The sequence below is a fragment of the Anopheles marshallii genome, chromosome 2 (assembly GCF_943734725.1).
Source record: "Anopheles marshallii chromosome 2, idAnoMarsDA_429_01, whole genome shotgun sequence".
NCBI lineage: Eukaryota > Metazoa > Arthropoda > Insecta > Diptera > Culicidae > Anopheles > Anopheles marshallii.
In genome coordinates this window covers 41254111-41267501 of record NC_071326.1, presented here as the reverse complement: position 1 = coordinate 41267501, position 13391 = coordinate 41254111, and the positions used below count along the sequence as shown (strand labels likewise).

General features: G+C 48.2%; 1 protein-coding gene across 1 annotated transcript; it reads left to right on the top strand.

Moving 5' to 3' along the window:
* The first annotated feature begins 6872 nt into the window (after window positions 1-6872).
* Window positions 6873-12598, top strand: LOC128706709 (uncharacterized). Its single transcript, XM_053801650.1, has 9 exons — window positions 6873-7821; window positions 7952-8230; window positions 9072-9906; window positions 9978-10493; window positions 10561-10738; window positions 10823-11002; window positions 11072-11601; window positions 11677-11991; window positions 12073-12598. Exons 1-9 carry the CDS (start codon window positions 6873-6875, stop codon window positions 12596-12598), a joined length of 4308 nt encoding a protein of 1435 aa, XP_053657625.1.
* Window positions 12599-13391: the final 793 nt, after the last annotated feature.

Genomic DNA, 13391 nt, shown 5'->3' with positions numbered 1-13391 from the left:
ACGTGTTTGGAGTGTCACGCGCGGGCACGCGGAGGGCGATCGACGGTTTACCGTTGCTGGTGAATGATTCTGAATAACACACACACACTGCCACCGAAGGAATAGGTACTTGGCAAAGGGTCATAGTCTGATGCGAAGAGTGTCACTTACCAAAGAAACCTTGAAATCTTTGGATGTTGCGGTCAACAGTGTTTACTTGAATTCTACGGTGCTGACAAGCAGTTTGTCACTGTCGACATGGTACAACAATAGTTAGCTTGAGTAGACAACAGATCGCTTTTTCAGACAGACAGGGGAACCAAGTAATCAGTAACATTTCTGACCGATGGAAAACACATACGAAAATCTATTGCTGTTGCTTATTTTTGATGGAACAGAAATTTGGTGTAGTCAGAACAGAAATTGAATCAAAGTCGACGACGACGATGCAAAAGCTCTAAAACAGCAGACAATAGTAATGGTAAATCCAGAGTGAATATGAGAATCTCTGGTGCTGAAATCTAAGCAAATTTTCAAGCCGATTCCAGTGCTCCTATGACTCCGTTGCTCTGGACAACTCCGATCATTCCGGAATCGATTCTGGTGCTGCGGGTTACTCAGATTACTGCGGTGCTTTGGACAATTCCGATGACTCCGGAATTGATTCTGGTGCTTCTGGATATTTCGATCACTAAACAGGACTTGACCGGTCCAAAATGACTATTACCGACTGACTGACTATTAGGCTATGGGTAAATAATATCAAAGAAAAGCAGAAAGGTCAGGCTCAGGCATCTTGAGGTTGTTAGAAAATAAAAAAAAGAATAAAGAAGAAGAAGAAAGTGCTCTGGACTATTAGCAAAGTCTGCGAAAGCGACACCGGTATTTCGATGTCCCAGTTTCTTAGAATTAATATAAATATATGATCATAGTCCGAAGGATCATTCGTCTGAAGAATTCTACCAATTTCCCTTGTCAGTTAATGGTCGGGGTTGTTCCAGAGTCTAGTTCGGAGTTTTCCAAAGTTGAGTCAACGGTTTACCCGTCACTAGTGTAAAGGATCGGAACCGACCCGGTGGAGTATTGGAAGCGACGCCGGTGTTCACACGACAGGATCGGTCCAAAATCCCATCCGCTCCAAACCTCCGTACACAGGGCTGACTATCCGGTTACAGACCCTTTTAAATGAAGAATAATAAAACATTACGCTTGCAAATACACTAAAAACTAAAAGATAAAACTCAAACCTACCTATTATTTCGTGTTATCAGCTTACCCAGTCTAGGTCGAATCTCCTCAACGAACACGTGTGGGTGTGACGTTCCCCTGTTACATTTCCAAAATGGCGACCAAAAAAAAAGTACTGTTGACTACTGTACAATTCACTAGGCAAAGCATTTTGAGACTTATACGGTAAATGCACTAATTAAGTGACAAATATTCCATCCCTGTACATGTTAAGTGACGATTTGCAAAATTTATTTTCCTTCATCGTTGGAAGCAAAATAAAAAATAAACTGTTTACGTGTTCTACGCCTAATCTAATCCGCTCCGACCTTTTGTTGGGTTTAAACTTTTACGCACGCACATTCAACCTTTTCACAGTGTTGTGCGCGGGCCGTGTTGCGTTGTTGTGCACCCGCAATAGAGCAATAATTTCAACTGTCACCTGCAAAAGCAGCGTTGCCAGCGACAACCGAACAGCGAAAACAATGTCAAACACACAAAGCAAAACCAGGCCATACACAAAACGGCTATAATCAGGCCATCACCATCATCATCCGTGCGTTGTCGAACAAAAGAACGGGGGTTCAGAAGATGGCGTTTACATCGCACATCGAAGGAGACCGCTTGTGCACGTTGATGCAACGAAAAAGAAATAAAAAAAACAAGCCCCACTGTTAGTACACGATAATCGGATATGGAAACTATGGAAACTGAACGCAAAACTTCCAATCGCCATTGCCCCACTGTTCCCCGCGTTCGACGGTCCAGCTGAGCATCACTACACACATTCCAACGCAGTGTCCTTTCGGGAACATCCACGGTTTTGCAATAGTGGTATTGGTGTGTACTCTTGCGCTACTCGGAGTGTAACACAGGCGCGCTTTCCCTCTCCGTTTTCCAGCTGTCACACTGTGTGACCTTGACCTTTTTTTTTGGCGTTCTTCCGTCCTGTGTGTACACTGGCGCCCCAAACAATCCTGACAGGCGCGCCTAGGACGAGATGGGTTTTGTTGTGCACGCCTGCCAATGTGTGCGTCCGGTTGGCGTCTGATTGGTCCACACCCATACACGTACCGAACGTTCGCTATAGTGTGTACCCGTAAGTGTGTGTGAGTTTTATCCATCCAGTTGGTGGAGCGCGAGACGCATATCGTTGCTCCCAACGGTGTGTGAGTGAGCTGCGGTGTGATACTGCGGTAAAAGTTCCGTCCGTCCCTGTGTGTGAGTGGTGTGCTTTGCGTTGTTTGACATTGCAAGGACTCGACTCAACACGCGGTTGTCATCACGACCGGCCCAGCAGAAAAGCAAGAATGCGAGACAGGGACATAGAATGAGGTTAGACGATGATGGTATTAGTGTGGGATAAAAATACACTATTTGTTCGTCGGACGTTCCAAGGGTGGGTGTGGTGTAAGTAGCCCAGCAGAAGAGTGTACTGCTTCCCATCGCAGTAACCAAGTGGTTTGAAATTTTGTTTACGTTGGCAACCAAACAACAAATCAATCCCCTTTCGTCGCGGCTCGCCCTGTTTTCGCTTATCGTGTAGAACACACGTTTCCTTATCCGAAAGGAAAAGAAAAATGGAGGACCGTAAGGAGGAAAATGGGTGTGTGACGTGACCTTTTCCGGTGGGTAAGGTAAGGGATATTCGTAGGGAGGAGGGAAGCTCCCAGAAGCAAGTGTGTACTGCAATTCGAAAGGGGTGTTTAACCAGCAGGAGACCACCTTTCCCAAGCCAGAACCCTTAATCCTGTGTCCAACATAAGCTTTTTTGTGGCACTTTATATCAGGCACCATGCATCCAACCTGCTGCAGGTCTTACTATCAACCATCAGAAAAGTCTCCGTTTCGATCAAACTGGGTAGAACTTTCCACTGCCCACCAAACGCCAGAAAGGTGAATGAGCGAACCATGGGGTTTTGTTGGTTAAATTTCTGGATCACGACACCTCTTGCCCCCACGGTTAGCATGCCGCCACGCGTGCCCTTTTGGTGCACGGTTTTTTTTTCTTTGAGAATGGACAACCAAAAACCAGCACGGCCGGTTACGATCGTCCGATATTCGTACGCGCGTGTGTTGCGTTTGATGGCGACGGTATGTAAAAGAAGGTTCGCGATCATCATCATCCCCACCCCGAAAATATCGGGTGGTGTGTGCCTTTCTCTTTGCCGTCCGTTTTGTGCGGGGGGCTTTTTTGGACAGGATGAAATTGTTTTCTTTTTTGTTGTTGAAGTCGAGTGAACCGGGTAAGGGTGTTGGTCGCACTGCAAGCACCCACAAACACATGTGATAATCTTAACAGCATTTAGCTTAATTGCTTTCTTTTTGGTACGTTTCATTTGTTTCTCTCCTGAATGTTGTTTTTATTTCCACCTCCGAAATAAAAACCTGTCCCGCCCTGATATGAGAATAAAGATAATATAACGGTTCGCTGTTTTGCCTATGTACGTATAATACGTATAATAAGGGTTTTTTAAAAATATTTATTAAAAATAATAATTCTACTAATTTCAAAACAGTTTGCACAATACGTATTACAAATGGTTTGAATGGTAAACGTTTCCGATTCGTCGTTCGTCCTAATTCCCGTGTGCGCGCGTCTGTATGACGTGTGTAAACATTTGCATACCTTGCAGGCGCATTGCTCCAATTGCGCCCGTAGCACCTTTTATAGCGTGAAGATTTTTGCTGTACCGTGGGATTGTATGTTTGGTTAGCGAAATTGCTATTAGTGGTGTAGAGCTAGGCAGTGCTGCGTTAGCAACACCCAGCAACCACACCATTACACCTTGCCACTAGGGTGTGTGCGGCATTGCCCCCCTCAAAACACGGCGCCATTCCAAGGCCCGGAGAGAGTCCTCCGCTAGTTCTTCTCCAGTGTGGCCTGTTTCTCGGCTCTGCCTCATGGCACGGCTGTGTACATGAGTACTACCAACATTTCCTGCTGTTGACCTCAGCTTCGAAGAAAAAGAAAAGGAGAAGAGGAAAGGGGGGGGGGGGGGGGGGGGGGGGGGGGGCTAGAGTCTCTCCACGATCCGTCAATTTGTTTGTGCCTGGCTGTCGAAGGGTGGTTTCTTTGGTAACTGAATAATCACTACACGTACTTCACTTCCCACAAGGAAGCTTTCGCCCTCCCCCCCTCTCTTCCCCCCCGTATGGTGTGTTGTGTCCTTCAAAGAACGAATAGGAAGTCCTTCTTGTGTCGCGTTTACCAACCGATTAGAACACAACCGGTGTGACATAATACAATCTGTCAATTAACACACTATGCTTGCCTGCCAACTGGTACGTCTTTTGGCTTACAATATGCATACAGGTAATTTAATGCCCCCAAAGAATGCACCTTTTGGACACATGTTCCATTTGGTTTTTGATGCACTTTTTTATGCGCGGAATGTTTTAACCTCCATCGGAACAGCGGGGACAACCATCAGCAGCACACGTCGTGCGGTTTGTGGACGTGCGCTCACTTTGGTGTTGAGTAGCTGGGCCCGTTCGAGAGAAGTTGCAAGTTGTCCGGCAACTTTTTTCATTTTCGGGGGGTGAAACCGGCCACCGCCACCGACTGATTTGCTCGACAAAATTGATCCAATTTTGTGTGTAGTTTTATTGTTTTTTTTGTTTCTGTTTGTTGCTGCCCCGAGAAAGGGCGGTGGCGTGTGCAAATTTCACATCCAAATTATCCAACTCCAGTGTGGCCCCGGTCCCGCCGACAACGTGGCGTCGTTGTCGCGCGTTCGCCATTGGTCGCAGGAAATAAAACAATTATGGAAAGGATGTAAACTTTAAGGGAAACCACACCAAACGCTATTATGTCCACTTTGTGTAGCGTTTTTGTTACGCGCTAGACGATATTATAATGTAAATTTCATTAGAAAATTATTTGAACATTTCACAACAAACGAGAGAAGCGGGAGGATCGTAAAGAAGTTTACAAAACTCGTCAGCAGTGAAGATAATCTCGTTTCTGTTGTAATTGCGTTTGATCCGGTGCTTAAGATATGATAATTTTGTATTGATTTCTATTCCATTGTTGCCCCATTGCCTAAGGAATAGCCCTATTTTGCCTTTGCAGAGAAGGGAGAAAGAGAGCGTGTCACAGTTCCCCGAAGGAAACCTGCGAAGTTCAGTAGTGCAATGAGTACTCCGCAGAAGGATGTTTATTTTTAGCTCCACTTTAATCTTACCCGCAGAAGGTGGTAAGCCGTACTGGGGAGAAGGCCGTAAGGAATGGACCATAAATTGGACATGGCGAGAAGGACCGTTCCCGTGTGAGGAAGGGAGAGAATAGAACGAAGAAAGTTAATGTTAATTTTCCCTCTATTCCCATCGGGATATGATGGTACACGGAAATGGGCAGCACTGTTGTTTGTTAGTCCCCACGTCCTGGTCAAATTTTGATGAACCCTTACTCCCATGATGCCCATTATTGCGCCCTTCCTTTCCACCAATGGCGGCTATTCGTCAACACACGGATCCTTCAGGAACTGCCCTTTAGAACTGGTAGACAACCAAGAAAAGAAAGCTTGTTCCGTTCAGTCGATACGGCCAAAAAAAAAAAAAAACCGGGCCGTAACAATTGGGTCAACACGACGCTAAAGGACGCATCCCCATGACTGCGCTTCTGTATACACAACGGAAAGGGACTTTGAAGGACACAGGGCCCCAAACAGTTCGATTCGTTGTTCGATTCGTGTCCTTTTGCTGGGGGGCCCAATTTGATTCGCTAGCAACAGTGTGATTGATGTCTTGGTACGGCGACGGGCGTGCACTCGCCGTGCACTGACGGCGGCGTGTGTGAGTTTGGGAACTTTAGACAACGATCGGCATAAATAGTGGGCAACTAATAAAACGGGTGGCTACACGTTTATGCTTCCTTTAGCGAGGTTTATCCTGCAAGGTATGATGGAGTCGCCCTGGGATACGTCTTTTTGTTACAGCCACCATCTCCTGCACGCGACCACCATCAACAACCATCTTGGAAGTTTTGTTGCTACGCCGTACGGTGTTGTAAGCTTTTCGGGGCTTTTGGGAAGTGGACATCATGTGAGGGCGCACCACGTACAAAACGGATTATCCGTTTTCTCCGACATCCACTTATTCCCTTTCTCTCTCTCACACACACATAGACATGCTCTAGTTGAGGTTACCTCTGGTCGTATCTCCACCCGAGAGAAACACTTAATGCGAACCTTATGGGTCTGAACTGTACGCTGGCGCAGCTCACGGTTTATTAAATCGATGGCGTCGGATTTACCCGCCCTAGAAATCCGTAGCGCGATGATCCCGTGTTTGCAACAAAAAAAAAAACCCCCCTCGACCCAAGCAAAATGTGGCAATCGCGTTTGTGTGTTGTTGGGAGTCCGCATCCGTTTCTATGGGTTCCGGGACGGTAGTTTAATAAAAAAAAATATATAAAGGAAGAAACCAATGCGCGGACAACCCGAATCGCACTGCCGAAAGATGTGCTGCTGTTGCGAAGGTTTCCATTCCAAAATGGGTTCTTCAGCTGGAACGTTTCATTTGGTAGTGCGGTGGCCATACGTTGGGTTTAGATTCGTTCGCTGTAAGACATCTACATCAAGGCGGGGGGAGGGAGTGGGAGAAAAGCCTTACCAAATAGCCTCACCACAATTATCCTTCTTTTGGTCTGTTCTTTTCGCAGAATGTCCCCGGAAAGGACACTTGATGAAGATAGCAGTGACGGTGCCAGTGATCATCTAATTGCGGACGAATCGATCGAGGAAGAGTTGCTGGAGGAAGAGGAAGTCGCGGAGATCGGCAACAGTGGTACGGGTGTAGAAACCATCGTCGGAGATCACGTGACCGTTGAGACCACGTCACCGGTGCCTAGCCCCGGAGCAGAAACGACAATATCGTCCCATCTCGGGTGCGCTACCGAGGGACCCACCAGAGTACCGACAACTTCTGGAACGGATTCTCTCCGCAACGGCACCACCATGGTACTGTCAACGATTCCACTCGATCAGTCGATGATGCATCAACAAATACTGCACCTGCAGCCACAGCAGCAGCACACCGTTAACCATACGATCAACAACAACAACACGAGCTTCAAAAACCATAATAGTAGCAGCGGTTCGGTTGGAGCAAAAAACATTCTTATCAGCAGCAACACGGGCACTTGCAACAGCAACACTAACAGCGGTACTAGCAGCAGCACCAGCAGCACGATTACGCATCAAATTGTGCATCAACATCATCCCCATACGTACACCATCAGTCTTGGCAATCATAGTGCGGGTGGTAACGGAACCCATTACCAAACGGTTGCCACGGCAACACCCAACAGTAGCGCTGGTGGTAGCATTGTTGCACCAATCACGACCGGAAGCAGTAACGGCAACAACACCAGTAGCAATATGGCGACCGTTGGTACGGGTGCACTCGCACTAGTAACTGGAGGTTCCGCAACCGTCGTCAATACCGTGCCATCGTCTCCGTCTCCGGTAGTGTCATCGTTAGGTGCTGGCAGCACTGGTACGACCGGTACCGGTATGTTGGTGGTGGCGGATCGGAATGGAACGGCCACTACCACGACCACGGGCAAGCTCGTACTGCTGCACCAGGGCCGCGCAGGCGAAGATTATATAAGTAAGTAAGAGTGCGTTTGTACTTCCCTCTCGGGATGTACTTGTAGTTCACTCCTACCTTTCGGGGCGGGTCACAGTTAATGTGGCTTCATATAAATTTTATAATAACTTGCTTTTCCATGTTCCAACAGCAACAACAGGCGAAACGATCAATGGGGGCAACATAGTACTGCTGGCAACGGAACAGATGGATATGGCCGAACACGACATTATCAACAATAATGTTATCATAAGCACCACTGCCACCGGTACCGGTGGTACGGCACGAACGGTTACTCTCCCAGCTCATCAGTCGCATCTACTGCACGGTGGTACACCCGTCACAGCAGCCACCAACGGGCCACCGACGACGAACGGTGACGAGGAGCTGACATCGTTGTCTTGGTTGCAGGATAAGAATTTACTGAAAGGTAAATACGCTCCCGGGAGGGATAGGAACGAGCGAAGGAGAGGGCATTAGAGTACAAGTATGTCGGAATTTAGATCAGGCCAACGATCGGTTGTGTACGTTCGGCCAGCGTTTTATTTGTTTGTATCGGGGTTTTTGGCAACAACCGCATACTTACCGCTTGCTATAACCTCAATGACACAGAGTATTGTTGTCTTACGAGGTAGTACGAGAGTGGATGTTGCTGCGGCTTGGGAGGACGCATCATGCCAGTCGATATATCGGTATGGTATGACATTTATTTACAAGCTCGGGAATTTGGTGGCAGCTTAAAAAAAAAAACAATTTAAGGGCCTTCTTTTCCTTATTCTGATACTTCAACACTACGATAGTATACACAGGAATCCTATTGGTCACAACTATTGGTACTGTGTTCAGGTCGTATCGGTAAATCAAACAGCGTGCAGAAGTTGCTCAGCGAATAGACGGCGTACGTGAGATTGATTAGCTTGGGCGTACGGTTTTCTGTGTTCTTTCTCGCGTGAAGTTGCGTCAGCATAGGGCAGCTATTCCTTCTCAGTGTGGATTAGATCTGTGTAGTGCGTAGGATTCGCTAGTAAGTGAAATTGAAGTATGTTGCATACATGAGCACGGACAGTTGGGAACAATGGATGACACAACAGTGCATTCCCATTGCTCAAAACTAAACCGAACTGTTTAGTGTGTGTCATGCGGTTATTGATCAGTCATTGGTCAGTTGGCTGGTTTAATCAGTAGCAACATTTTTCTTGAGTTCTTTCTTACCATCAATTAATTATTCAGCACTAACTAATACTATATTTAATTCGGTATCTATCTACCAGGTATCCACCTGCCTAAAGTGCCAGTTTCATCCCCGGATAGTCCCAGGCAGGTAAGCGCGGTAGTGACCGGTGGAGGTGTGGCTGGTCGTATCTCACCGACCAGCGACTTTGTGGAAGATTCATCCAGCATTTCCGAGGATAACAACTCTTCAGCCAACTCGTCATCGGAGCAAAGCAGCACCGGCGGTGTATATTCAACCGATCCGACCGTAACGACCGATCGACGGACACCATCGCAGCATCTGTACCAGCAGCACGGTTCCAGCTCGAAGGCAATCACAACGCTTAACGGAGATACGATCATTGGTATACCGGTGATTGCGGTTAATCAGCATCATCATCCGCATCACACGCTCACCGGAAGCAATGGTACGATCCAGCAGCAGGTAGTCCTGGACGGTGGAAAGACGATGAAGGTGTCCGTGATGACAAGCCCGGGTCCGGCCACAACGGCTACTCCGTTCATTGTAACGGGCAGCAGTACGGGCGTACCGATTTCTTCATCGTACGGGATCGTTTCATCACCCGTCAGTTCGGCAGTGGCGGCTCCTGTGGCAGCTTCGACACCGGTGAGCACGCACTCAAATTCCAACGGTAGCAGCAGTAGCACTGCTACAAGCACTCCGCATCAACACTTCCACAAAAAGTATCTGCGAGAGGAACTTGTGAAACAACAACAGCAGCAGCAGCAGCAACAGCAGCAACAACAGCAATATCAGCCATCGCAGCATCAACCAAACGCTAAAACCACGATCGGTGGAACAGTGACACTGATGTCCGCTAGTGGAACAACTAACAACATCTTCGTCACACCCATGAAACAACAAACAAACAGGTGTGTATGAAGTTGCGAGCGTTCATTAAGATGTTTGACTAATATTACTTCTTCCATTCTCCCCCATACAGTGCTATGAAGTACGATGACGGTACCGACAGCGTCGAGGATCGACATTATCCTCCACCTGCAGCTCCGATCAAGAATGGTAGTAGCAGCAGTTACGGTGGAAGTAGCACCATGAGTTCACCGAATGTAAGCGGCGAGGAGTATAGCAACCACGTTGGCAACACCGTGACCGTGTACGGTGGACTCAACATGATTAAGCAATCACCTGTGCCGTCGCCGACGATGCTGTCCCCGGCGCACAACGGTAGCTCAAGCAACGGGTTGATCATTCAGCATCATTCGAATCATTACCAGCCACAGCAGCAACCGATTGCAACACCTCCTCCACAGCAACAACCGTTGCCACCACCGCCATCCACCAGCTCGTCTGCATCGCTTTCTATGCCCGCATCGCCACAAGGTTCCTCCGGTAGTTCCGTCAGTCCGTCGAAGTTAGCTCCGCCGAAAGCGAAGCATCCGACCAACGTGCCATACGATCCGCTGGTACACGTGAACAGTAAGCCTCCGTTCAGCTTCAGGTGAGTTCGAATGCGGCGATGAAAGAGGAAAGACATTTAATACAATTATTGTACTTCCCATCCGTAGCTCGCTCATCTTCATGGCCATTGAAAACTCCCAGCAGAAGGCGTTGCCGGTGAAAGAGATTTACGCCTGGATCGTGCATCAGTTCCCGTACTTTAAAACCGCCCCGACTGGATGGAAGAACAGTGTGCGCCACAATCTATCGCTGAACAAGTGTTTCCAGAAGGTGGAAAAGGCTGCGGTAGGTTTATATTTAGGATGTACGCCATTTGCAAACGATGGTTCTATCATATCTTCTCCTCCATTTTGTATCGTTGGATCACAGAATCTCGGTAAAGGCTCCCTGTGGATGGTCGAGCCTCAGTTCAGACCAAACCTCGTGCAGGCTCTTTCGCGCTCACCGTTTCACGCCGGTTCCGGCATGGATAAGGCAACGTATAAGAGCATGCAACAGCAACGTTCCACCAATGCCAGCCCAACTGGCAATGGGTCACACTATTCCAAGGTACGTCCAAGACATTTGTCTGGTGTAGATGTGTACAAAAGCGCTAATCAGGCCTGTTATCCTTTCCAGCAGGATAATTTCCCACAGCTCACAAGTCGTCTAGCACCGACGGATGCACAAAATGGTCTGCTGCATCACGATGATCTGGACGATATCAGTCGCTCCTCCACGCCGATCGATTACGATGGTGGCAATGGCGATTTGGCATCTGGTCCACATCATAGCACCCAGTACCAGCCCCAGCATCATCACATACAGCACGAGCAGCACCAATTGCCTTCCGCACATCACGCTCACCAGCAGTTGATTGCTGTGGCCGGAGGTGGTTACCATCACAACCGGCAAGGTTCACCCGAACCACCCGCAAATGGATCGGTAAATGTATCGTATCTATCGAGCGTTGACGGTACCACGATCGTGACGGGTCCAACCGGCGTTGTGTACATGAACGGAGGTGCAGTAGGTGCGGCTCTATCGAAAGATATCGTTACCGGACGGGAATGGAGTGCCGATACAATAGAGGATGTGAATGCCGCTACGGCAATGCTCGCCCTCAAGCACGGACCTAAGATATTTACGGAAAGTTCGTTCCGCAATGGGTAAGTGATCATAAAGAGGAGTCTCCCACATATAACAGTGTGAGTAATTTGGCTCGTTTTGTTGCTTACGTTTAGCCAACCTCCTGTTATTACAACCTCACCGAGCGAAGACCATACATACTCTGCCGGTGGAGTCGGTGTGCAAGAGCTGACGAGCAATGGGTTGCCTACGAACGGGTCGACCACAGCAATAGGGAATGGGTATAGCTGCGGCTCGTCGTCCGATGAGCGATACGAGCCACAGCATAACAGTCGGCACCCGCAACATCACACGGTGGGCAGTCACCCTCATCATCACCAGCTACAGCAGCAACATCATTCGATTCGGCCAAGTGATACGGTCAGCAATGGCACGTCATCCGATGCTACGTACGAAAGCAGTGAGGAAAGGTAGGTGGCAACGCTGTTGCAATCATGAAACGCGAAATGGTCTTGTAAAATGTAAAAATGAAAAATTCAATTTACTTGTAGCCATCCGCCGCACGTTGCGTCCGCCGAAGATGTGGAGGAACGTCGCCGACAGGAAGGTGTGTTCGCACTGCTCAACCTCGCCCAAATGACCTACTCACCTTCGCCTTCCTCGTCTATGTCATCCTCGACGTCCACCCTATCATCGCCCGCATCCTCTACGGGTTCGCTGAAACGGGCTGCTCCGAACGATACATCATACGCTCCTGTGCATGGGAACTATCGCCAACACGCCGGCTCACCCGATCGAGCACGGACAGCCTCACCACAGATAGCGCACCATCATCACCTGCACCATCTACAGGCTAACGGGCTTTTGCATGCCGAATCGGGTGTGAACACCGGCGGCAACATCTTGCAAACGATCCCCAACGTTTCATACTACACTAGTGGTGGTGGTGGTGGTGGTGGTAGCAGTAGCAGCAGTAGTGGCGATCTTACCCGTCAATATGCATCGCCACCGCCGGCAAAGAAAACCAAACCACGCTCATCGCTTAAGAAGCTGAAGAAGAAATCGCTCGGCCGGTAATATTACACCGCTAGGGCAAAGGGTGAACTCCCCATCGGTGCAGTACCGTCCTTAGGTTGATCTGGCTGCGTTTTTTTAAAGGACGCATACAGGCATACTAACATTTGTATCTACACCACACGACGACTGGTCGATTATGACACACGGTTGCGTCACGCTGCTATATCCCGCTGACCCATGTGGGGTGTGATGTAGCCGACACTCTATCGTTACTATGGATGCCTCTAAGCACTGTTAAATTCACTTTAATATTTTAAACGACTCACCGAGGGCGAGGACATGCGTAAACTGCGAAAGCCTTCTTGACGTCCGTTTCCACGTTTAGATGTTCTTGTCGAATCTAACACATTTGCCTTATCGATGTATGCGTCAGGGAGGGGTAAGGGTAGTAAGGGGCTTGAAAGAAGTGCACTGTGGAGGAGCTGAGGCTTTCCAACGCGCAATTAATACATGCGGATAATGTAAGGAGTAGGAATGTAAAAAAAGTGTGATATGCTAGAACGGATAATGCACCGAACCCTCATCCGGGTGTGCACCGTTTCCAGTTAGTACGGTTTCGCCAGCTTCGCGAACATGAATTACCAAGAAAAAGGGACGCTACTATACTATCGTGTCCGACATTGCATAGCAGCCAAAACTAGCATCACTATCTGTTTCCCCTGTTATAGCTATTCCATATCCTAGCGTCTAGTTTCTGTTTGAAGGGAAAAGTTTATGTTTTTCTGCTTTCCGATGCCTCAAATTGCAATTTGGCCATCCAAATGAAGAGACTAGGAGGTAGGTTAGGGTTAGT